The sequence below is a fragment of the Pongo pygmaeus genome, chromosome 15 (genome assembly GCF_028885625.2).
Source record: "Pongo pygmaeus isolate AG05252 chromosome 15, NHGRI_mPonPyg2-v2.0_pri, whole genome shotgun sequence".
Lineage (NCBI taxonomy): Eukaryota > Metazoa > Chordata > Mammalia > Primates > Hominidae > Pongo > Pongo pygmaeus.
The window spans coordinates 21,510,005-21,533,986 of NC_072388.2; the positions used below are offsets into that span (position 1 = coordinate 21,510,005).

The 23,982-nt window shown below is 54.2% G+C and overlaps 2 protein-coding genes across 11 annotated transcripts; both read right to left on the reverse strand.

Moving 5' to 3' along the window:
• Positions 1 to 350: 350 nt before the first annotated feature.
• SLC22A17 (solute carrier family 22 member 17) lies at positions 351 to 7,126 on the reverse strand. Of its 7 annotated transcripts, none has more exons than XM_054448897.2 (10): positions 6,664 to 7,126; positions 5,966 to 6,466; positions 5,770 to 5,873; positions 3,312 to 3,466; positions 2,548 to 2,713; positions 2,203 to 2,348; positions 1,933 to 2,038; positions 1,556 to 1,773; positions 1,143 to 1,254; positions 351 to 969 (listed from the first exon to the last, which is right to left on the reverse strand). In XM_054448897.2, the coding sequence occupies exons 2-10, from the start codon at positions 6,230 to 6,232 to the stop codon at positions 681 to 683; spliced, it is 1,563 nt and encodes a 520-aa protein (XP_054304872.1). In that variant the 5' UTR covers positions 6,233 to 6,466; positions 6,664 to 7,126; the 3' UTR covers positions 351 to 680. The 7 variants fall into 7 exon arrangements, with proteins under 7 accessions (XP_054304872.1, XP_063507512.1, XP_063507513.1 ...); XM_063651442.1 differs by having other exon boundaries at positions 1,502 to 1,773; XM_063651443.1 differs by having other exon boundaries at positions 5,966 to 6,469.
• Positions 7,127 to 7,274: 148 nt separating this feature from the next.
• EFS (embryonal Fyn-associated substrate) lies at positions 7,275 to 19,981 on the reverse strand. 4 transcript variants are annotated; one of them, XM_054448893.2, is made up of 6 exons: positions 18,703 to 19,976; positions 14,597 to 14,875; positions 14,183 to 14,323; positions 13,359 to 14,081; positions 12,906 to 12,995; positions 7,275 to 11,687 (listed from the first exon to the last, which is right to left on the reverse strand). In XM_054448893.2, exons 1-6 carry the CDS (start codon positions 18,718 to 18,720, stop codon positions 11,253 to 11,255), a joined length of 1,686 nt encoding a protein of 561 aa, XP_054304868.2. In that variant the 5' UTR covers positions 18,721 to 19,976; the 3' UTR covers positions 7,275 to 11,252. The 4 variants fall into 4 exon arrangements, with proteins under 4 accessions (XP_054304868.2, XP_054304870.2, XP_054304869.2 ...); XM_054448895.2 differs by lacking the exon at positions 14,597 to 14,875 and having other exon boundaries at positions 18,703 to 19,978; XM_054448894.2 differs by lacking the exon at positions 12,906 to 12,995 and having other exon boundaries at positions 18,703 to 19,978.
• Positions 19,982 to 23,982: the final 4,001 nt, after the last annotated feature.

Genomic DNA, 23,982 nt, shown 5'->3' on the forward strand with positions numbered 1-23,982 from the left:
ACCACAACCTGCCCCACCAAATCTAATAATTCCCTTTTTGTGTAAGTTCATTAGAGCCAGTTTTTATTGCTTACAACAACAACAACAACAACAACAACCCCTAATTGATCCAAACACCTACCTTGCAATGCTGTAAAAATTAAATGATACGAAATGTGTCAAGTGCTTAGACCAGTTCTGGCAGCAGTGCAAGCAGTCAGTAAATGGTGACAGTTGCCTGTAAGTCACCACTCGGGGCAGGGCACAGGGAGGGAGAGGGGAGATTGTTATTGGTGTGCATTCCGCTGAGAAAAACCTTCCCTCAAGAGATAGGAGGACAAACAGAAGGGAGGGAAGTCCAGGCTATGATATGCTCGTTTATTCCAAATGTCTTTATTGAAACAGAATGATAGAGCAAGAAATAATGAGGTCTGGGAGGATGTCTTTGGGCGCAGGATGGAGCCCAGACCCAGTGGTTACAGCGTGGAGCTCTCTCCCTGTCCCCTGACTCTGGCCAAGGAAGTGAATGCAAAGCAGCAGGGAGGAGGCAGGGTGGGGACGGCCCTCTGAGCTCTCCGCGATGGCTGGCGTGAGGTGCCTCTGAGCCTTCTGGGCAGCCCTGCCTTCCCTACTCAGTCTTCCCGATCTTCTTGCCACTTTTCTGTGTGGGCCAGCCTCCCGCCAGGGTACTCAGAGGCCGCTCAGAGGGCAGCGTTGGGGGTGGCAAGCAGCGGGACGTGGTCACAGCGGGTAGGGGGTGGCTGCCGCAGCAGGGAAGGCCGGCGACACAGCTCCCCGTCCCGGAGCACCTCGGGCAGGAGCTTGCGCTTGGTCTCCGGCAGCAGCATAATGCTGAGAATGCAGAGGAGGGCGCAGGCCGCCAGCACCACGTGCTGCAGGAAGGCTCCATGGCCCATGTGGAGGCGCTGGGCCGGGCCGCTCAGCCCTCCAAGCGCCCCTAGAGCCATGATCAGGCCCAGGCCACGGCCCCTGGGGGAGACAGAGGAGGAGCTCAGCCCACAGCTGTGGCCTTGTCCAGCCCTTCTCCCGCAGTCCCCCTCATCCAGCCCGCAGGCCCTGTCCTCAGGGGTGGGGTGGGGTGGGGTGGGGGAGCCGGAGGCAGAGGGGCCTGGCTCTGCCCCTGGGGGCACCCCTGCTCTCACCGGACAGTGGTGGGGATGACCTCAGCAGCAAGGAGGGTGCTGAGGATGGCGGCAGCTTGGGAGGAGAAGAGCCCAAGGACAGAGAACGTGGTGATGGCAGCCTCGTTCAGATCTGCAGAAGCAAGAGGGATGAGATGAATGGAGGTGGGGAGGTCAAGGCTGGCCTAGTCCCGGGTGTCATCCCCTTGGCTCTCTGTTCCCATGGCTCTAGCTGGGCAGGCTCTGGGCATTCAGTAATTGACTGGGAGAGCAGATGGGGCTGTGCGGCCAGGTGGAGGCTCATGGAAGAGCTGGGCAGGGTCTGGGGCTTGTTTTGGGAGGCCTGTGCCAGAAGAAATGGCTGAGCCTGTCTGAAGCACCTCTGTTGGGGTTCCCTTGTTGAGCCCACACTGTGGGGAAGGTAGGATGCTCACAATCCCACAGGCCCAGCAGGACCAGGGAAGCAATGCCGGTAAGGGTCATAGAGAGAAGCAGGATGCCCCGGCGGCCAAATCGGTCCACGGTGACCCCCAGGAAGACACAGGCCAGGGCTGCGGTGCCGCTGGCCAGCAGAGAGCACAGGTAGAAGTCCGATGGGCTCCCTCCTCCTCCCACAGGCTGGTAGCAGTGGCGAATGGCATGGGCAATGAAGCTGTGAGAAGGGGTGAGGAAGCAAAGAACAGAGTCTGAGTCCCCTCCCTCAGCCTTCCACTGTGCTGATTGTCCTCTGCAGGGGTCCTCGGGCCTTCCCACCCAGCCAGCCCCCATTCCAGCTACTGGCCTGGCCCTCGGCCCAGACACCCAGGCTCACTTGGTGAAGCCCAGGATAAGCAGATTTTTCCAGATGTTGCGGTAGTTGAGGAGGGAAGCGAAGGAAAAGGAGGATGTTGCAGGGAGAGGGCAGGTATTCTCCAGGTCTTTGGGAGAGAGAGAGGAGCTGTCAGAAGAAAACCCTGAGATCCCAGGATCCTCCCACATGGGTGGTGGGGACCCTGGGAGAAGGTGGTACAGCTACAACCATGCAGAGGGCACCATCATGTGTGCAAGTGAGGAAACACTCACAGGGATCCCTGTCTCTTACCCTGCAGGGCCTCCTGGGCCTCCTCCCCCAGCATCTGCCCATGGGGCCGGTTTCGCTCAGCCAGGATCCTCAGCACAGACTGAGCCTCCTCGATCTGCCGCTTCACTATCAGCCACCGTGCGGACTCCAGGAACAAACCAGGCCAGCTGGGGGCAGGGTGGAAGGGGTATACTGTGAGGCCTCCCTTCTCCTGATCTAGGGGTGGGAAATGCGCACCTCTGAGGGACTGGGGCTGGGGTAGGCCTGGACCAGGGGTAGTTGGAGAAGAGGAGGGGTCTCCGGGATAGGGCTAGTTTGGATGCAGAGACGGGAATTGCCGGACAACAGGTGAAGGGTAATACTGACCCATAAAACAGGAAGAGGATGCAGGGAGCGGTGATCATTCGCTGTAGGAATCGCCAATCCTTAGAGACAAGTGCCAGGCCCAGGAACAGGAAGTGCCCTCCCACCCCCACCAACTCCCCTGCCAGGGCCACCCGAAGCCTCTGGGTTGGGTCGCACAGCTCCAGGCCTGGAGATACAGCAGGGGTGGAGAGAGGAGAGGGAGGCCAGGGAGGAAGAAGGCATAAGAGAGAAGAGGAGAGAGGGAGGGAGGAGGACAGAGAGCGAGGTCAGACCCAGAGTGGAGGCTGCAGCCATTGCCTCCCTTGCTAACCTCTGGGTGGCAAGGATTGGGGAGATTGTTCAGCCCTCTCTCCTCTCCTGCTCAAACCTAGAAGGGCTCTAGGGCCAGAGTCCCGGGTGAGTGTTCAACATTTCCAATTTATAGGCCCTTTCCCATCAGGCCTCTCATTTGACCTTCACATCAACCCTTGTCCAAGGTCGCACAGCTAGGGACAATCCTTGTCCCCGGACTTACTGCTGTCAGGGGAATAGCACCTTATTCCTTGGCAGCAGTAAGTCCAGGGCGAAGACTTTAAAGATTGTTGGGAGGGGGAGATAGGTGTAGAGAGAAGCAAGAGCCCTGGATTCTTCAAGGGCCTGGGCAGAAAGATAGCTGAGATTCTAGGCAGCTGAAATGTGGCCTAGGGGGCAGTGAGGATGGCCTGGGGATGCAGGCAGGTAGGCATGAGACCCAAGGGAGGGAATTCTGGGAGGGTGCCACTTACGCATCAGGTAGACACCCAGGTCAACACCGGCAAGCAGAAAGCCTAGGAGGAATCGGAGGGCCATGACGCCTGTGGAGGAGCCTGCAGCAGCCCCTCCTACTCCACAGGGGCCCACCAGCCCCAAGGTCAGCAGCACAATCCCACGACGGCCAAACCTAGAAAGTGGGAAGGGCTTCTGGTTACCCAGACTCTCTGGTGGTGGGGAAGCTGCTGGGTAAGACCCAGCTGCACACTTCAGAGCTAGAGGTATGAGAATGAAGTTCTGGGAGCAAGAGTTGGACAGAGGCTTGAGAAGATGGGAAGGGATGGGGACCATGGGTGGGTGATGCCTGGCTACTGGGCACTGGGGTGTGGTTGTGGTTCTCTAAGAGGTGGGAACATTGACTCTTGGGCTATTGGTCAGAGATTAAGGCACTTGTCAATGGATGTGAGATCACTCAACAGAGGAGATGGGATATTGCTTAGGGGATTTGGGACCATTCATCCTTAGGAACAGAGCTAATGGTCAGTGGGCCTGGAGCTTGTCTTGCTCAGACTGTTCAGAGGAGATGTGGGAGGGGGGTTCATTGATATACGGAGTTGGAACTATTAACCTGTGGAGCGGAGGCCATTGGCTACTTGTACATGGGGATACTACTGGTCAGTGAAGGTAAAGCTAATGATATTAGGGGACTGAGTAATTGATTTTTGGAGATGAGACCATTGTTCCAGGGAGGTGGGACATTGGTCTTTAATACATTAAGAATGATCAGGCTGGGCACGGTGGCTCACGCCTGTAATCCCAGCACTTTGGGAGGCCGAGGCGGGCAGATCACGAGGTCAGGAGTTCAAGACCAGCCTGACAAATATGGTGAAACCCCATCCCTACTAAAAATACAAAAGTTAGCTGCGTGTGGTGGCGTGTGCCTGTAGTCTCAGCTAGTCGGGAGGCTGAGGCAGGAGAATCGCTTGAACCTGGGAGGCAGAGGTTGCAGTGAGCTGAGATTTTGCCACTGCACTCCAGCCTGGGCAACGGAGTGAGACTCCATCTCAAAAAGAAAGAAAAAAGAAAGGTCATTGGGGACATGGACATGGGTCTATTAATCCATAGGGTAGGACTATTGATCAGTGGGATGAATCTATTAATCCATGGGAATAATCAGTAAGGATAAGGTCACAGACCAGGGGAGATGAGACTGTTGGTAAGTGATGATGGTCACTAACTATGAGTTAGTGAAGACATGGTTACTGATTCTTGGAGGCTGGGCTATTGATCTTTGGGGATAAGACCATTGATCTATGGAGATGAAGATAGGGAGCCTCTGGTCATTGGAAAGGGGGCACCAATCCCTGGGAGTTAGGCTATTGATCTAAGGGGATGGGGCATTTTTCCATGAGGATGGGCTTATTGGTTAATGTGCTGAAGGCTACAGATTTTAGGAGACCAAATTATTGATCTTTGGGGATGAAACCATTGTTCCATAGGAATGAGGCTACTGGTCTGTGGCAATGAGGCCACTGATGCATAGGGATGGCCTATTGACCTGTGGGTTTCGGATCACTGGCCCACAGAGGTGTGTGACTATTGGGCAGTGAGGATGGGTATTGATTTTAAGGAACTGGACTATTGAATGTTGGGATGGCTTTGATCCATAGAAGTTGAGTTATTAATCCACTTGGATGGAACTGTGGATCAATGGGGCTGAGTCTAATTGGAAGTTTAGTGCAGTGAGAGCATCTGGTCAGTGGTGAAGGTGACCAGAATCAGAGATGAGATTTTTGATTTGTGGGAAGAGTTATTGGTTGCTGGGATTGGGCTGTTGATCTCTGGAGGTGAAGCTACTGACTCATGGAAACGGGGATTTCGGTGAGAGGATCTGAAAGCCCTGAGGATCCATGAGGGTGTGACTTTTAATCTATGGGCTATTCACCTACAGAGGGTTGGGTCATTTGGTGGCAAGCATGGGACTGTGGGTTATTGGGTCTGAGGATATTTTCTTTGGAGATAGTTATTGACTTGTAGGGAAGGGGCCGCTGGTCAGAAATGGGGTAATTTGTTTGTGAAGTTGAACTATTGATCAGTGGGAATGGAGCTGTTGGTGTTTAGGAATTAACATATTGATCTTCAGGAATGAGGTCACTGAGATGGAGCTAACAGTCCATGTGGGCTGTTAGTGGGGATGAGACTATTCTCTTTGGAAATGAAGCCATTGATTCACGGATAGGGGGCCACTAATTAGTGGGAATGGGACTAATAGTCCATGGAGGTCGAGTCATTCCCTTGCACGGAAGAGGTAGGGAAGGTGTATTTCTTGATGGGGAGTGAAGTTGAGACATGGATAGACCATTGAATAGAAGTCCAGAGAAGACGGCAGAGTCCAGCGAATCGTCTTCGACCTCCTGTAAACGCCCGCTGCTTGGGCTAGCTTCCCTAGCACCCCCTCCTTTCTACCAGCCCTGCCCCCACGACAGCCCTCACCTGTCTGCGGGGTAACCCAGGAACAGGTAGCCGGAGGCAAAGCCCAAGATGAAGAGGATCTGCTCCAGGATCACCTGCCAGCCCAGGTCACACACCAGATCCCACTGGGGATGTGAGAAGGGTGCAGCGGGCGTGAGGCCCCGCCCTCGCCGCTCTCTGCCCGCCCCCAGACCCTCGGCCCGCCTGGCCGCCTCACCTGGCCGATGGCGTTGGTGGTGAGCACAGGAAGGCCATTATAGTCCCAATCCTTGAGGCAATGGTTGAAGTCCGGCGGGGCGAAGCCGCTGCACGAGGGGTCGGTACTGGTGGCGACACGGCTGGCGGCGCTGGCTGCTAGGGCAGCGCTGGCGACGCTGACGCCGCTGGCATTGGGAGGCTGCTCCCAGCCAGAGGCATTAGGGGGGAAGGCCCCGTAGTGGCAATGCAGCGGGGGCGCCAGCGTGAAGATGGGGTCCGAGGCCATGCCCAGAGCCACGAAGAGCACCGGCAGGCAGCAGAGGCCGAGCTGCAGCTGCTGGCCGCCGCCCAGCGCCCCCACCTGGGCGAGCAGCGCCTCAAAGCTGAGGGGGCCTGGGGGCACGGCCAGCGACAGGCTGCTGCCCAGTCCGTCGCCGCCCGCGTCTCCCTCCCCCTCCCGCTCGCGCTCCCGCTCACCCTGCAGCTGCTCCGTGGGCACCGCATCTCCGAGGGTCCCGACCTGCTGTTGGGGGGCAGGGGGTGGCAGGAGAAGGGTGAAGCGGAGGAAACCGCAGAGCAAGGGCAGGGGGCGGGTGGGAGCGAGGGCTAGGAAGGCAGTCAGGGGCGGGGGATGCGCAGGAGGAAAATGCCAGGCGCTCCGCGGGGGCGGGGGTGCGGGGAGAGGATGGCGTCGCCACCTGGGGCTCGGGCACTTACTCCGTTGGAGGTGGGGGTGATCTCTACAGTGTTGTCGATTTTGCCGCCGCCCCCGCCATTGGGCTCGGGGGTCCCGGTGGCCACCCGGGGAGCCAGCTTGCCGACCGCAGGGGCCCTGCCGGCCCGCGCCGCAGGGATGCGCTGTCCTCTGGCCCAGTTGCGCGCCGGCAGCCCGGACACAGACAGCCCGAAGAGATCCCGCTCTGCAGCTCTGCAGCCGCGGGCGCCTCCTTGGTCTCTGCGATCTCTGCGCTGCTTTCCCCTCCCCTTCCTCTAGACTCTCCTCCCCTTCCCACGTCAGCAGAACCTTCGGTCCAGACTCTTCGTCAGAGAGAGGAAGGGGGGCCAGGGCCCAGGGGAGGGAGGGGAAGGGGGCTCTGTCGTCTCTTTCCTGGGTCTGCGGGCCATTGCGGTAAAAAAGAAAAAAAGCTGAAGGATAGTAGCTAGTCCAGGCAGATGCCAGAGATTCTTCCTCTGCTTCCAATCATTTGCCATCATTCATTCATTCATTCATTCATTCATTCATTCACCTATTCACTAATCAATAAAATTTAAGTGTCCACTACGTTCCAGGACTTGCACTAGACTTTAAAGATAATAGGGTGGACAAGTTCCACTTTGGAGACCTTTACTCCAGGGAGACAGACATGTAAACTGGCTATTACAGTACAACTTATGCATACAAGACTGGCTTGACCCTGTACCAGCCCTAGCTTCAGTCCTCTACAATGAGACCACTTTCTTGGGTTTCATCACTCCCATCCTGTTTGAATCTCCATTTCTCAACAGCATTTGGCACTGTTGAGCTCCTCTTCCTCTAAACACTCTCTTCCTTTGCTGCTGAGTCTCTCCTGCTCCCCTTTTCTCCATTGCAGAAATCGTCTTCCAGCTCATGGCATTGGTGCTGAGCATGGGCAGGCCATTATCGTCCCGGTTTTTGAGGCAATGACTGAAGTTCAGCGGGGTGACGCAACTGCAGGAGGGGTCTGTATTGGTAGTGACGAGGCTGGTGGTGCTGGCTTCTAGGGCCATTCCTGTCTGTATCATTTAGACACCATCGTTCAGTGTCTGGAATCCTCACAGACTTAGTCCTAGGCCCTCCTCTCATCTCACACTGTTTCCACCTTGGGATCTTACCTATGCCCACAGCTTCAATCACCACCCATACAAACAATACAAACCTGATGCCCAGACTGACATCTCCAGCTTCCACCTCTGTTCTGAGCTCCAGACCCATGAAGCCACCTCTTATTTGACCTTCACCTTGGATGACTCACAGGGACCTCAAACTCAATATGTTCAAGACAAAATTTTTGCTTTTCCCCCATAAATTGGTTGGCTTCCACTGCTTTTTTCTGCAGTGAATGACACCCACAATTGCATTGTGGCCAAATGCTCAGGCAACAGCCCTTAGAGCTTTCTCTTCCTTATCCATGTTGAATCCTTTACAAAATTCTGCCCATTTTACTTCCTGTATATTCTCAGATATCCCACATCTCTCCATCTCTACCACTATTAGTCAAGCTACCTGTTGCAAAGACCACTTTAGCCCCCTAATTCCTAAGTGGTGTTCAGCATCCGCTTTGTTTACACCTCCTTGCCACCCATATGTCATTTATAGTCAGATAGAATGATCTTTTCAAAATACAGATCTGATCGTGTATCTTTCCTGCTAACCAGCCTTCAGTGGTGTCTCCTCACTGTCAAAGTGAATATTAAAAATCTAGATGCCTCATACATGGTTCTACATGACTGGTCACATGCTGTCTGTAGTTCCATCTCACTTCTTTCCCCAAACTCTCCGCACTCCAGCCACAGACCTTCTTCTAGTTTTCCCAGTGCCATGAGGCCTTTGAACAAGCTGGTTCCTGCACCTAAAAAGCTTCTTAGTCACATTTTTCTCATCCTTCAGCTCTCAGCTCAAACATCTTTGCTACACAGGAGTCTTCCCTAACCTCTAGAATTGCTACTCAAAGTGTGGTTCATGGACCAGCAGCACACCTGGGAGCTTGTTAGAAATGCAGAATCCAAGCCTCACCCAGACGCTTGAATCATAATCTGTCTGTATTTTAACCAGATATCCAGGCATAGATATTATGCATTAAAGGTAGAGACACACATCTCTAAGAGATTTGTTACCTGATAGGTATTTTATTCTCTAATCCTAGGTAAGGGCTAGAAAGCAGTGTTCGATCATTGTCAGCCGGCAAATCTTTCCCCCTTCTCTCCACTGAACCACACCTTTAACTTGTCTCTGTTCAGAAATTTTCCACATATGGGAAACTCTTTTCTTCAGACAGCATCTCACTATCTTACCCAGGCTGGAGTGCAGTGGCTTGATCACAGCTCACTGCAGTCTCTACCTCCCCAGCTCAAGCAGTCCTCCTACCTCAGCCTCTTGAATAGCTGGGACTACATGCATGTGCCACCACACTTGGCTAATTTTTTGATGTTTTGTTGAGACAGGGTCTCACTGTGTGGCCCAGGCTGGTCTCATACTCCTGAATTCAAGCCGTACTCTGGCCTCAGCCTCCCAAAGTGCTGGGATTACAGGTGCGAGTCACTGCGTCCCTCCAAAACATTTCTTTGCTAATGCATCAAGCAGCCTCCTACCACTTCCCCTCTCCCAACTCATTTCAGCATCTCTTCAGGTTTTACTATGGTGCTGTATAGTCAATATTCCTTGGGGATTTATTGTCTGCATCCTTGTGTCTGTCCTGGAATAATAATCACTTAATTTATACATTGTGGGGCTGTTCACATGCATTTTCTTGTTAGGTCCTCACAATAAGCCTGTAAGACCATTATGATCATGCTAATATTGAAGATGAAACCAGGACTTCAGAGGAACTGGCATGATTTACCCATGGATGCACAAGTACACGGCAGATCAGAGACTTGAATTGAAACCTCTAATTCCAGGCTAATCTCTTGAAATTCTGTTTGGAAGATGATGGACGATGGACTTCAACACATAGAAGTGAATTTTGTTGGCCCCAGAATCTGACAGTGCATTTTTGAGAGTGAGATGAGAAAGGAACCTAAAGGGGAGGAGGCAAATGTGCAGGAGTGCCAACAGACTATGATTATGCCCCCAATCCAATCATCATGCCATGGTAATATCTTGGGAAAGCAGAACTGAAGCAATTGATTTGTAGCTTGGAGGTTTTCCCTTGTGGTAAATGGCTAGTGTGATCTATCTAAGCCATGGTCTTATCAATTTCACCAAAGTCCTGAAGACTGACCTTTCAACACATTGCATTCATCTGCCACTGCGGATCCTCCAGAAAATGGTTTGTCCAGAAGGATGATGAGCAGGTCATCCTGAGATGATCTACCTGGGAAGCTGAGTGAAAGGGCCTATACCCTCTTGGTGTCACCTAAGGAAGAGGGTGCCTAGACTGGCCAGCAGCAGTCTCCAGTTGGCCAGAGCTATCCTGTGGTGCAAAGCTGAGGCTGGGCCTTTAGTTGGGGTGGCCTCTCCAGGATAGCACATTTCAAGGCCCTTATGTGGTCAGCTTCTCTCCACATTGACACCTCTCTAATGACATCATATGACAATGAAGTCTTTGAGGAAGGCCCTCAGGTCAGTCATCGGCATCTGCCTTCTGGGAACACTAGTCCTCAGACTCTCCTCCTCTGGGTTTCAGTTCAGATCTCACCTCCCAACCATCCTGTCTAAAGTCTCCTTCACTGGCCTCTCCCCTTATCTACTTAGTTTCTTCACATCATCCTGCCGACTTCCATCACCAGCAAATGTCAAATCTATGGCAGGTTTATGTTTTTATTTATGTATTTTAACTGACTTATTTGTGTATCCCACTCTAACAATACATTCACAATATACTTGCAGAACTGTGCCTGGCACATCATGGGAGCAGAGAACTTGTCCAGTGAATAGTTGTTGAAGAAAGGAGTAAAATCTCCCCCAAACCCTAAAGGCATCCTTTTCGTAGTCTGTGTCCCATAGGTATGGCTGCTGAGCACCAGGGCTGCTCACCATGCTCCCAAGAAGCAGAGTCAGGGAGGCAGACAGCAGGGTTTATTGAGGTGCACACCCATGTCTGAGCCCCAGCTCTCTCCGCCTTCTGTGGGGAGAAGCCCCCTGGTCTTTCCGAGAACCTTCAAACTCTGGACAGTTTATGTCTTGCCCGCACTCTCAGCTAACAGTGCAGTGCTGATCTTCTAGAGCCAAGAAACAGGAAAAGAGAGAGGCTCTATGTGGCCCCAGGTTTCTGCCACCTGACTTTTCATGGCCAGTCTTCCAGAGGTGGGTGGCAGTGCAGTGACCTCCACCCTAGGCTGAGGAGAGAAGGATCCATTCCTCACTGCCCCAGAGCCTAGTACCTGCTCCTGACAAAGCAGGGAATAATATTAAATATAAATAATTTATACAAAATGGCTTGTACAAAAAGCTGTAGGTTAGGGGGAGAAGACACCTCTGTGAGAGGTTGAGATGAGCAGAAAGGGCAGGAAAGGGGAAAGATATCCCCACTTCTCCTAGTCCCTTAACAAAGCCCTCCAGCCACCCAAGGCCTAAAGGGGGGCTTTGGCAGGCAGGGGAGGAGCAGAGCTGTGCCAAAGGACCTTCAGGGAGCCAGGCTAGTGAGCAGGGTAGTGAATCGCAGGGCCTGCCCTGCCAGTTCTGTTACACACTGCACCATCTCTTGGATGGCAGGGCTGGATGGGTAGCCCAGGGCAGCTCCCTTGACAGCCAGCACAGTGGCCCGCAATGCCTGGCCCAGTGCTGTACCTGCAGCCCTGACCTGTGCTCTCAGAGGGGCAGAGGCTGCCAGCCGGCCCAGGGTGTCCCCAACAAACACCAGGCGATGAGCAGCCACCACCACCCTCTTGCTGTGGGGCACAAAAAGGCGCGGGGGCTGATTAGCCTGGGTACTGGACATCAGGGCTGCCACGGCTGCCTGCAGGGCCGAGTAGTGGCTCTGGCACTGCCCAGCGTAGAAGTGCAGGAGCTGTAGATCTCCGGTGGACAGAACCAGTGGCTCCCCTGGGGACAGGGCCTCCTGAAGGGCAAGAGGAGTGGTCAGAGAGAACATTCTCATCAGTGCCATTTCCTCCCTCACTTCTTTTCTCCTTCCTCCCTTTCTTCCCAAGGGCGATCCTTTTAGCTCTTACCTCTGCCCATCGGAAAGTTTAGATTCTAGAGAGAGCAGCAGTGAAGTGCCCACACTTGATATCAGATAGCTCTGGATTCAAACAACCTCAAACTTGATTTCAGACAAGGCTTTGAACTTGGTTTCCTTAACTCTAAAACAGGGAGTCTAGGACTGCACTGACCAATATAAACATAATGTGAACCACATGTGAAATTTTAGATGTGTTAGTAGCCACATTAAAAGTGGTAAAAAAAAAAAAAAAACAACCCTAATATATTTTATCTAACTCCAGATATAAAAATGTTATAATTTCAACATATAATCGACATGAAAATTATTGAGATTTTTCCCATACTGAGTCTGCAAAATCCAGGGTGCATTTTATATTTGCAGCATATTTCAATTTGAACTAGCCATATCTTGAGTGCTCAATAGCCACATGTAGCTAGTGGCTACTGTACTAGATAGTGCAGTTCTAGTATGTACCTCATGAGGCTGCAGTGAAGATCCGTTGAGATAATATAGAGAAAGGGCTTAGCACAGTGTATTTCACACTGTGAGCACCAGATGCGTATTAACTGTGGCTATGATTAATACTAACACAGGCAGTGTGCCTAGCACAGGGTCTGGCACTTGGTAAATACCTGATAAATGGTAGCTATTGTGTTGTGACCATTCTACGCAGGGTTGAGGAAACCACCTCACTTTCTGAGGCCTGGAGAGATTAACTGACGGCTTCAAAGCCCCTGGCTTCTCAGTAGTGGAGCTGGGATTAGAAGCCAGGTCTCTTAGGAGCCCAGGAATTCACAGTTGGAAGGAGGCTCAGAAGTCCCCAGGCCCAGTTCTGACCCCACATCTCAGAAGCTTTCTGCTCTCCTGGCTGCTTGGTTTTCTGACTCCTCTCCAACACATTCTTTCCCCTCTTTCTGAATTCCTAACATCCTCTTCCAAGGTCCAGTTCCTTCCTGTAGATTTCTAACTTGCCTCCGCTCTGTCCCTGCTTCCTGTGAACTCTCACTCCATCCTAACCTATTTCCTTCCACAGTTGACAGCTCAGTTGTTCTCCCAAGTCCCCATTCCTCCCTCCCTGGCCCCCTTCTCTAACACCATTCCCGCTAGGGTCACCTGCGGCGCCGGCATCCCCCTCTCGGGCAGTTCAGGATCCCCTGTGCAGGCCTGATCCGGGGGCCTAGATCCCTGAGCTTTGTCCATGCCCTGCAGGAGGGTATCAGGTCTCAGTGCCAGGGTCGGGGAGCAGGACGGGGTGGCCTCTGAGGCCTTTCTGCCCCTTCCTGGACCCCCTTCCTTCCCAAGGACATTCCTATTATCAGAGGTTGTAGTCCCTTGACTCCAGAGAGCTCTGGTGGCCCCGGGCTGGGTCTAGGAAGAACAGTGTGGCACTGGTACAAGTGTCGTGGCCAAGTACTGGGGTCCCAGGCTGCAGGGTAGAGGGCCAGGGGAGAGGGAAGGGGGACAGAAGGGAGGAAGGGAGGCTCTGCCTCTGTGCCCTAGGTCTCCACACTCCTCCCCTTGGTCCCGCTGGGGTCCCTCCTGGTGGGGCTGCCAAGGGGCGCTCACCTTCAGGTGGACATAGTCATACTCCTCGGCCATCGGAATGCCCTCGTACTCATTGTGGTGTCCTGCTGGGTCATCCTCCATCTCCCTGCCCTCTGGATCCCCCTCGACCTTGGGGCCTCCATAGCCAGGCAGGCGGGGTGGGGGTGGGGGCAGAGGCCGGTCCTGGATGCTGCCCTTCCGGCCTGGGGCAGGAGAGGGCACTGGGGAGGGGCTGGGGGCCTCAGGAACAGGCAGGGCAGGCAGAGGGCGGCGGGACAGACTCTCAGCTGAGGGGAGCCGGGGCCTGTGTGGGGGTGGGGGGCTTCTGGCCAGAAGCTGGGCCAGGGTGTCCTGGTCATGGGAGGCCAAGACTCCAGGGGGCTCTGGAGAAGGGGGAGCCTCTGGCCCCAGCAGAGGCACATCGTAGATCCCCTCATCGGTGCCCCCGCCCTCCCCGTCTGCCAGCAGTTCCTCGGGTGCTTCATACAAATTGAGTAAGGCTGACGCTCGTTTCAGGTTGGAGGGGGCAGCATAGATGGGGGGCCCCGGCTCCCGGCCTCCTTCCCACTCCAGATCTGGTTCCAGCTCTGCAGGTGGCTTTGGGGTCAGAGGTACATCATAGGGAGCATTATCCTCTCCAGGGGGCTGCGGGACAACCCAGGTCAGAGGGTGGGAAAAGGAGGCAGGGCAGTCATAGGGGCTACTGGAGGGCACCCGGAGGGCGGTGGGGGGCACATCGTAGACCTGCGGAGAGGAGTGGTCAGTCATCTGTCAGCTCAGCAACGAACCCTCCCTTGGGGCCATTTGTCTCCCACCCAGCATACACAGGGACCTCTAGCCCTCACCTCCAAGACATCTCTGGGAGCAGCCAGCTGGGTCCCACTAGCTCTGGGGATCTTGTAGATGGGGTCAGGAGAGGGTGGGCAAGGTCCAGCTGGAGGTCCTGAGGTTGGACAGGGCCGAGCTGGGGGCGGCACCACATACACCTGAGGGATCAAATAGATGGGGGCTCAGGAGGAACGGAGGGGGAAGTGATCAGATAATGTCTGAGTGCGAGGAGCTTAGAGACCTTCTAACTCTCCCTGTACCGAGAGGGCCACAGCTCAGAAAGGTTGGTAGACAGGTTTCGTCCAGCGCAGAGCAGTGAAGAGCTGTGGCCTCAGGGCTCTTCCTGCCCACCTGCCGCAGGCCCTGGGTGGGGCTAGTCGGGGAGGAATGGGGCTCTTCTGGCTTGGGGTTGGGGAGGCTCCCACTCTCACCTCCTGGTCCTCATTGCTGTGATCTGGGGCTGGATATGGTGAGCCAGGCTGGGCTGGGCACACAGGAGAGAGGCTGGGCTTGGGTGCTGGGCCAGCAGACAAGAGCTTCACCCTGTTGGCGGGCACAATGCCCTGCTGGCCGTGTAGGGAGCAGAGGCACCAGCCGTCCAGTCCACCAGCGCCCTCTCTCTGCAGGACCCGTAGGACATCCCCTCGGCGGAAGGACAGCTCCTGGGGGGACTCAGCGGTGTTGTCATACAGTGCCCGGGCCAGCTGGGCCTGGTGGGGGAGGTGGGAGTGGGGAGAAGGGTCTTCAGACCCCTTTCAGGTCATGTCACCCCTGCTCAGAACCCTTCGGAGCTCCGCATTTCCCTCGAGCTAAAAACCTGAACTCTGGATGCAGCTTTCTGCCTGGGCCCTAGCTTCTCTCCAGCTTCACCGCTTGCATTCTCCCTCTTCCTTTCAGTTCCTTCAACTAGACCAGCTCTCCTCACGATTCTTTACTCTTCTCCCCGCCCCATTCTCTGTTTGTCTCCACCTATTGTTTCCATCCTCATACTTTATATTATTTGTCTATTTGCTTTTTTTGTATTGATTTCTTCCCTTATACTGTAAACCCTATGAACATAGGAACTGCTATATTTCTAGTCCTTGCAATAAGGCCTGACCTGGAATTGGTCATTACACATGTTGAATGAATTTCTTCCAAAACATATGAAGCCCTGCTACAGTCTCTCGTAGAATCTCCTTTACCTTCTCTCTGTTCCCAAGTCATTATCCCTCACTAGCAAAAGGCTAGATTAAGCAGCCACAGAGACCTCTCATTCTGAGAGACTGGGAGAGGCCTAGTCCAGACAGTGTGCCTAGACATAATAAGAAAGAAAACAGAAACAAAGCAATTGTTTTGCCCTCAGTCTGAGCAAATAAGGTTCTACCAGAAGAGACTGAGGTTACCATGGAGAAAAGTGTGTATTCTTGTGTGTGTGTCACCACTGCCTGGGATCCTACCAGCAGGCATCATCATTTAGCAATGGGCCCTTCCATTGCAGGAGAAAGTGTGTCTTTGTGTGTGTGTGAAGGGGGTTGGCAGGCTAACCGAAAGGAAACATGTATCATCCTGCTTCCAGTCCTGTCTGGTGGGGGCTTATAAGCTATTTCCATCAAGGGCCACAGGCTCAGGTAATAAGTCACAGGTACCGAGTGCAAACAACGTTTCCAGACACTGTGCAAATCTTTGCGTTAATCAACTCATCTCATTTAATTCTCACAACAACCTTACGAGGGAGGAACTGTCATTACCCCATTTTGGAAAGAAAACTGGAAGAGGGAGGTTAGTACTTTGTCTGATGCCATATTGCTGGCACAGCTTGTGGAGCATAATCTGAACCCTAAGCTGCTTGATCCCAGAGCCTGCGCTCTCAATCACTTGTGCTACTGCTTCTCCACAATTACAAATGTAGGAATCTACTTAAAAGAAAGAGTAGTAACAGTGGCTAAGAGGGTCCCTAACTCAAAAGCAAGTCAAGCGCATAGGAAAGCCTTCTTATACCCAATTTCCCTTTGCTATAACCCTTTGCAGTGCTCTTGCTCCATGACGTCTTTTGGTAGAATCAAGCTAAAACCACTCAAAACATACAATTACATTCAGCTTCAGTTTTGATTGCTAAATAATGATGGTTGCTGGTAGGATCCCAGGCAGTGGTGACTTACATGTAGTGTTGGAGAGCAGCTAGTTAGGCATTACTAGCCAGGTAGCCAAACGGACTGACTAATTCAGCAAACAAATCTTAAGTTAAAGATCTCAGGCAGGCTACCACCAGACCCTAGGGAGAAGGATGCCCTGCTAGAGTCAGCAGGAGTGCATATTCCTCTTGGCTGATGTTTCCCTCTGGTGGTGGGGTTGTCCGGCCTCTCATGGCTGGGTGATTTTAACAACAAATTGACCCCTCTTCTTGTCTGATTCCCAACTCATCAAACCATTTTCTGATTATATTTTGGTTTCTAAAGGATGTTGTCCCACACAAAGAAACGTGCTAACCAGATGACACAAATTCCCGGTTAGTGCTGCACTTTTCTTTTTAGTTGTAAATTATAAATCAGTCTTTTGGATCTAGCCAGGGGATTAAAAGCACAGTTCTAGAGGCAGACCTGGGGTTGAGTCTTGGCTGTGTCTCTTTCTTTTAAAATTTTATTTAAAATATTTCTTTAGAGACCAGCTCTTGATCTGTGGTCCAGATAGGAGTGCAGTGGCACAATCATAACTCACTGTAACCTCGAACGCCTGGGTTCAGCCTCCTAAATAGCTGGGATTACCGTTGTGACCCACTGCTTGGCGGTCTGTCCCTTTCTAGCCAGGTTCCTTTGGGCAGATTGTTTAACCTTTCTGAGTCTCAATTTCCTCCTTTGTAGAATTCCGTATGCGCATATCCATTTTCAAATAATAACGATACTACCTTCACAAGGTAGTTGTAAGAGCTGCATGAGATAACGCATAAAGAAACTATGATAAAGCGTAGCACAGGGCCAGGTGCAGTAAATGCTCAATAAATAATAGCTGTTATTAGAATCCTGTGAGTTTGATTAGCATAAATGCCCCTGACCCCAAAAAGAAAAATCTACCTTCTTGGGATTACAAAGCTGACCAGCTGGCTTCTGAACCAGTATCTCTATGCCAGAGTACTCCCAGAGGTACTCTATCTCCAGAGGGCCTCCTTCCCCACTCTGAGCTAGGGTTTCCTGGCCATCGTTACAGACTGAGGAACTAAAAGGAATTTGGGGCCAGGTGCGGTGGCTCATGCCTGTAATCTCAGCACTTTGGGAGGCTGAGGCAGATGGATTGTTTGAGCCCAGGAGTTTGAGACCAGCCTGGGCAACATGGCAAAACCCTGGCTCTACAAAAAATACAAAAAGCTGATGTGGTAGTGCGTGCTTGTAGTCTCAGCTACTCAAGAGGCTGAGGTAGGTGGATCACCTGAGCCCAGGAGGTCGAGGCTGCGGTGAGCCACGATTGTGAGATCTTGTCTCAAAAAAAAAAAAAAAAAAAAGGAGTTTGGTCTGAGAAAGAACCAAACTTGAACCTGTCCTCAAAGGGTATGGGAGGACATTGGGGGGCTCTGTGCTTCTCTTTCCAGTCTCTCTCCGAGAGTCCCCACTGAGAAGGGAACAGAAAGCAGGTGATGGCCTCGCTTCCCTGGGAATCTTAGGCAGGACCTAGAAGAGGGTGGAAGGGGAACAAAGCTGCCTGGATTCAGACTGCATAGACTGTAGAACAGAAAGCAGAGGTGGGGCTGTACAGTGCTCCTCCCGGTGTTAGGATTGAGTTCTGTTCAATGGAGCCAAGCCTCTGGGCCCTGCCATTGCAGGAGAGAGTTGTTGATGGACTGATTGATGATGGGTGTGACCACCCCTGCTCTATCCCCCAGCGGCCCAGATGACTGGTGAGGGAATGGCCAGCCTAATGTGAGTGGCAGAGAGCCTCTGTGCTCTCTGGGAGGCCTCCTCCCACTGTCCCATCATGCCAGCTGTCTCCTCCCTTTGTCCCGATCCCTGGAAAGTGGCCTGAGGCTGGCTGACATCACCTCCCCTCCTCCCTCTGTCTTCTCTTTCTCCTTGCCTGATCTCCCTCCTTTGCTCTATCTCCCTCTTTTCCCTATCCCTCGTCTCGAGATGGGCCTCCTTGGGTCCTTCAGCCTCTCGTTTTCCGTTTTCCGTGAGCCACTAGGTCCTTTCAGCCCCCTCCAAACCTTTTACTTGCCTCCCAATCACAAGCCCCTGCCAACCACCAGTGGCCATCTGTTCCCGCCCAAAAGGAGCAGATAGGACTCGGGCTACGCTTGCCCCCTCCCCTCCATTCAGGCGCAGCCTCTAGGAAGAAAAAGGAGAATGGGGAGGGGGCGGGGAAGAGGGGCGAGCCCGGAGCCAGGAGGAGTAGGGGATGAGGAGTGAGAGGGAGAAGGGAAACAAAAGTGAGAGGAGGGGGACACAGCCTCCTGGAGAAGAAAGGGACCAAGGAGAGAGACAAAGAGAGGGCAGAAATAAAGTGACAGGAGCGCAGGGCAGGCCGTGGAGGTCTCTCCCCGGCAGCCTCCACTCTCTGGTGGACTCACCGACGTGGCAATGGCCATGGCTTTGGCCTCCTGCGCAGCCTGCCTCAGGCCAGGCTCGGTTTTGCTGACTTCAGCGGTGGCTGCCCCGCACCATGGTCCGCGGCCTCTAGCCCCCAGCTGTGGCGCCTGAGTCGTGGCCTCCGCCAAGGTTGGAGGAGGAGAAAGAAAACCCACAAAACTTCCCAAATGAGAGGCAGGCTAGCCAGGCAGGAGGAGGAGCGGGGCGGGCCGGGGCGTCGCTGCGGGAAGGCATCCAAGGGCGCGCGCTGCGTGGTGTCCCCGCGGCCTCCCGGGCGCCACCGGCTCGGCCAGGCCCCGGGAGCTGCCCGCCCTAGGCCGCGGGGGCGCCCCGGGCTCGCAGGAGCCGAAAATTCCCTTCCGGGGCCGGGGCGGGTGAGCAGGCGGGCGCTGGGCTGCGCTCGACGCCTCTCCAGGCCGCTCAGGAGAGCCTCGAGGGCTGGGGGAAGCCGCCGGGGCGGTTGGGCTGGACGAGCGAGTTTAGGGGCCAAGCCTCTCCACCCGCCGGCCGCGCTGCAGAGCGGTGCTCCCAGGGCTGGGGTCTGCGGCGACCCCGCTGGGAGGGAAGGAGAGCGAGAACTGAGACGCCCGTCCCAAGTTGCCTGGAGCCAAAGGCCCCCGAGACCGTGGCCGTGGGGCTGGGTCGCTGGAGTGGCCCCTTCTGCCCGGACACTCGCACCCCCGGCGGCGCGGCGGTTTTCACGCGCGCACTCACTCAGCGCGCCCGGGGGTCTGAGGTCGCCGGCACGGCGCCTTGCCCCGGGCAGCAGCAACCAGCACGCAGGCACCCCTGGAACAGGCGGGACTGCCTTCCCGACGCGCGGCCTGCGCTCAGGCGGCGGAGGGGCCCAGCCCCCTTCCAGTCCTCGGCTCCAGGGCGCAGGGCCACGAGCTCCTGCTCCCACCCTCGGCCCCTGGCACCCGGCGCCGGCTCCGCCGCCCCCTCTCACACGCACCCTTGGCAGGGCCCCGCGGGGCGCCCCAGAGCTTGGGGGCAGCTCCCAGGTGTGTCTGGGAAGGGAAAGAAAGGCCACAAAGCAAAAGAAGGAGCAAAGAGAAGGCGAAGGAGGAGCAGGGGCCCGGGTCCTGTGGACTCGCCTGGGCTGGGGGTGGGGACACTGAGAGGGCTGCGAAGGCTCCGGGGGTCGCGCGTGGCCCGCAGGCTCACCCCTGGCCCGCGGCTGCCCTTCCCTCCCCTTCCTGGGCTCCTGGCCCCTCTCAGTGCTGTTCCTTTCTCCTCCCCTCAGGCCCTCTCCTCTCCGGCGCGGGGCTCCGTCCTGGGGATTAAGAGAAAGGAGGGAGGGGAAAGGGGAGGGGAAGGGAAGGGGCGGAGGAGAAAGAGGGACGATCCTCCCAAAGGCGGGTGTTGAGTTTCAGCTCAGGACCCTCGGGTCCAACTGCCTGTGGTACCCCCCACACCCCCCACTCCCGTCCCGCCCTGGCCCTGCCCCAGTCCCCGGCGCCTTCCTCCTCCGGACTCCGCTGCAGGCCTCGCTCGCGGTGGTCCGATCGACTTTCTCCGGGAGCTTTTCTCTCCCCGCCACGCCCCCGTCTCCCCGGCCGTCCCCGCGCCTCTCGGCCTCCCTTTCATTAGCCCCACATCTGTCTTTCCCATGGGAGGGAGCGCGCGCCTCCGCCCAGCGGGGCCCTTAGCAGAGCCTCTCCAGTCCTCGGCGCCTCCCCTACACAGGGTTCGCTGGGCCGTTCTTGCGGGGCACAGGGGGGGAGTCTGGCGCTGGACATGGATTCTGGCCCTGGTGACAGGACATGAAGCAGGGCGTCTGGCCCCAGAGCTGCAGGCGGGCAGGTTGTGCGGCCTCTTACACTCCTCTGCCAGTCTGGGCCTGTCGGCCTCCCCAGCCTGGCTTACTCTTGCTGCTCTGAGGAGAGGACTGGGCAGGACCGCTGGCACAAAAGTTGCTAGAACTCTTCCAGAGGAGCTGGGATCTAGCCCCGCCAGGAGTTTCCACTGAAAGGACGGTGCTCCTAGCCCCCTACTGCTCCTCTGCCCTGGGATAACTCCTTAGTGTGTGTTGCTTCCCTGGACCTTCCCTCTGGGACACACACATCAAGGTCTCTCAGGCTTGAGTGAAGCCTGCCTTCTTCCATTTTTGAGGTTCTTGGTATTTAAAAAGCAAGACGACAAACAGGATCGAAAGCTGTGGTATATTTTGGATGTTTACATTGAACAAATTAACGCTTCAAACACATACAATAGGAAATGACTCTGTGCATAACCTTATTTGGAGATAAGATCAGAAATGTAATATAAGGCCCTTGGTGAACTTGAGGCCCTGGAGAGATAACCCCGCCTCAATATTCCACAGGCCCACACATCTAGGCATTTCCTAGGACAGTGTGGTCAGGACACCTGCCCCAGCTCCCTCCCCACTGTATTACCTGGGCACCTGTGAAGAAACCTCTGCTGGAAGGGTGTGGCAGAGCCTATGGGGTAGAATAGGGAGAGATTCTGGGATAAACATGGGGATGGGGATGAACTGTGTTGGTTCTAGGCTGGCTCTCCATGATGGAAGACTACTGAATAGATTCCAACTCCACTAGGATGGTAGAGGAACTTTTAAATTTCCAGGGAGAGCTCCTGCTTCCCAGCTCCAGTTAGGTTGGAGGTGGCCACTAGGGAAGATTTTCCAACCTCTTCCAGACCCCAGCCCTGGGGGACCTGTCTGCCAGGCACACAGATATCCAGCTGCTGGCGAGTGACTTGGTGTGATCTCTGCCCAGGAGACTGCCAAGGCAAATTGGGGTCCAAGGTGGAGGTGGGCAGGAAACTCTGCCTTCCGAGATGAATGCTTTGACTGGCATGAGGGGAAATAGATGGAGGCCAGAAAAGGCTAAGCAGGAAGGAAGCTGCTAGGACCAGGCAAGGTGGTGGCTTGGGAGATGGGCAGGCAGTTTCCCTGCCCGGGGAAGGGTAGAAGAGGGACAGCAGAGGGCGGACCAGTGGGAAATAAGGCTGCTTCTGGAATATCCAGGTGTGGAATGGAGCCAGTCAGAGTCACAAGTGAATCCTGCTTAACTAGCTGTGTGACCTTGGTCCAGTTATAGGGCATCCGAGTCTCAGCTCCTCCTCTGTGGCAGTGACTTTGGTGAGGAGTAAGCTTATGTAGATTGCCAGGCACAGTGCTCTTCTTCCGTGGATTTTCCTCTTTACCTTGGCTTCCCCTCTGACTTGTGCTTTCCAGAAAGCTGAATGTGTTCATTGTTGAGGGCAGGTGAGGTTGGAGAAAACCCAGGCTTGGCAGGTAGCTGAGACCCTGGGTGGGTGGCAGCCTCAAGCAGCGGGTCTTCAAGGTTTGCCCTTGCCATATTCAGGGAGAAGAAGGGAAGGAACCCCTCCATCTGGCTTCCCGGGTCCCAGTCTTTTCTCCCATTCTTTCCCCTTCCCTGCAGGTCCAATGGGCTGGTTTTTTCCTCACCTGACCCCAAGACTTCCTGGACCTCTCCTTGTTTCTTCTGCTACCCAAAACTTCTTGGGTGCTCACCAGTTCTTCAGTTCTCCTCTCTTTGGACCCATAGCACCCAGATTGCCTGGGTTCTAATCCTGGTTCCAACACTGGCTAGTTACCTTGACCAAGTTCTGTGACTTCCTGGAGCCTCTGGTTCCTTGTCTGTAGAGTGGGAATGTTAATTGAACTTTTAGCATTTACTTGTTATGAGGATTAAGGGAATCCCAAGAACAGTATCTGGCCCATGAGGTGCAAGTTTTGGACAAAGGCAACTACTATTATTGTTATTTGGTGATGGCCTTGTGGTGGCACTAGAATGTCAAGGACATGATGCCTGCCCTCAAGAAACATATCATGTAGCTCATGCTTGAATCCAGTCAATACCTTCCCACTAACTCTGGAATAAAATCCAAATGCTCCATGGTAGCCTGGAGGACCCTGTGTGATTTGTTCCCTACCCACCTCTTTCACGTCATCTTGTCGCCCTCTCCTCATCTCTTGTTCAAAATCTACACTGTCCTTTCTGTTTCTCAAATATGCCATGCTCTTTTTCACCTCTAGGACTCTGCATGCCCTGCCCCCTCTGCCTAAACTACTTCCCCCAGACCCTTTCCGTCATCAGGTCAAATCCTGCATCCTCAGAAAGGCCTTTTCTGGCTTTCCAACTTAAAGTTGCCCCGCCTTCCTCTCCCCCACTCCCAGTAACTCCCTATCTCATAATGCTCTTTCATTTTCTTCATAGCACTTATTATTATCAGAAATTATCTTGTTTCCTTGTTTATCATCTGTCTCCTCCTAAAACGTAAGCTTCATGAGGCAGGGACCTTGTCTGGCTTGTCCTCCTCTGCATTTCTAGCAGTTAGAATAGTGCTTGGAACATAGTAGGTCTGCAATAAATATTTGGTGAGTGGATGAGTGAATGAAGGCCGCCATGACTATAGGACAAAGCCGAGTAGGCCGAGGGGCCTCCTGGGGAAGGCTACAGCCCTGGGCTAAAGACATGGGTTTGTTGGGTTCTTTGTTCTGCTAACTCTGATTCTCCATGTGTCTCCCAGGGTCTAGACTGGGTTCTCCTTGAAGGCTGCTCCTGAGCCTAGGCATTTTTGTAGCTAAACCATTATCACCTACCAGTCAGAAAGTGGGAGCACTGTTCTGGGAGCCTCCATCTGTGCCAGGTGTTCAACCTTTAGTTGCTGGATCATAGGGAGGTATGGTAAGGTGGTGTCCTAAGGCTGAGGGAAGCATCTACTTACCAGCAGGAGCAGAAGTATTTCAACATTTTGACGTTCGGTGCCTTAGCTTCATGTACAGTGAGTGCTGATGAGCTTCGATAGACCCTGCTGAGTCCTGTGGATTCAGCACTATTTCAGGAGCTGAGGTCTGGAGCAGCTAAGTTGGTTGGCACCTTTGTGACCATCCAGGTTAATGTTCCCCCCAATCCCCGCCCACCCAAACCCACCCACTTCTACAATTGAAGAGGGAGGAGCAGAGAGAGGGCTCAAGATCAAGACCTGGTCATTGGCAGGGCCAAGACTTCAAGGCAGCAGGTGGAGACTTGCATATCTTCCTGAGAAGGGGCAGGGAAGACATATTCTCACTTTCTGCAAGCCCCAAGAGCCTTTCCAAGCCAAGATTGGGAAGTGTATTCCCCCACATCTTCCCTGCCCTTTCCTGGCAGATGCTTCTCTCTTTCCTCAGGGCCACAGGGACAGGAATCCTAGGAAGCTCTCTTCAGCTGCCAGGTCAGGCCTAGGCAGGTGAAGACGTGCTGGGAGGGGACCTTGATGTCATGTGC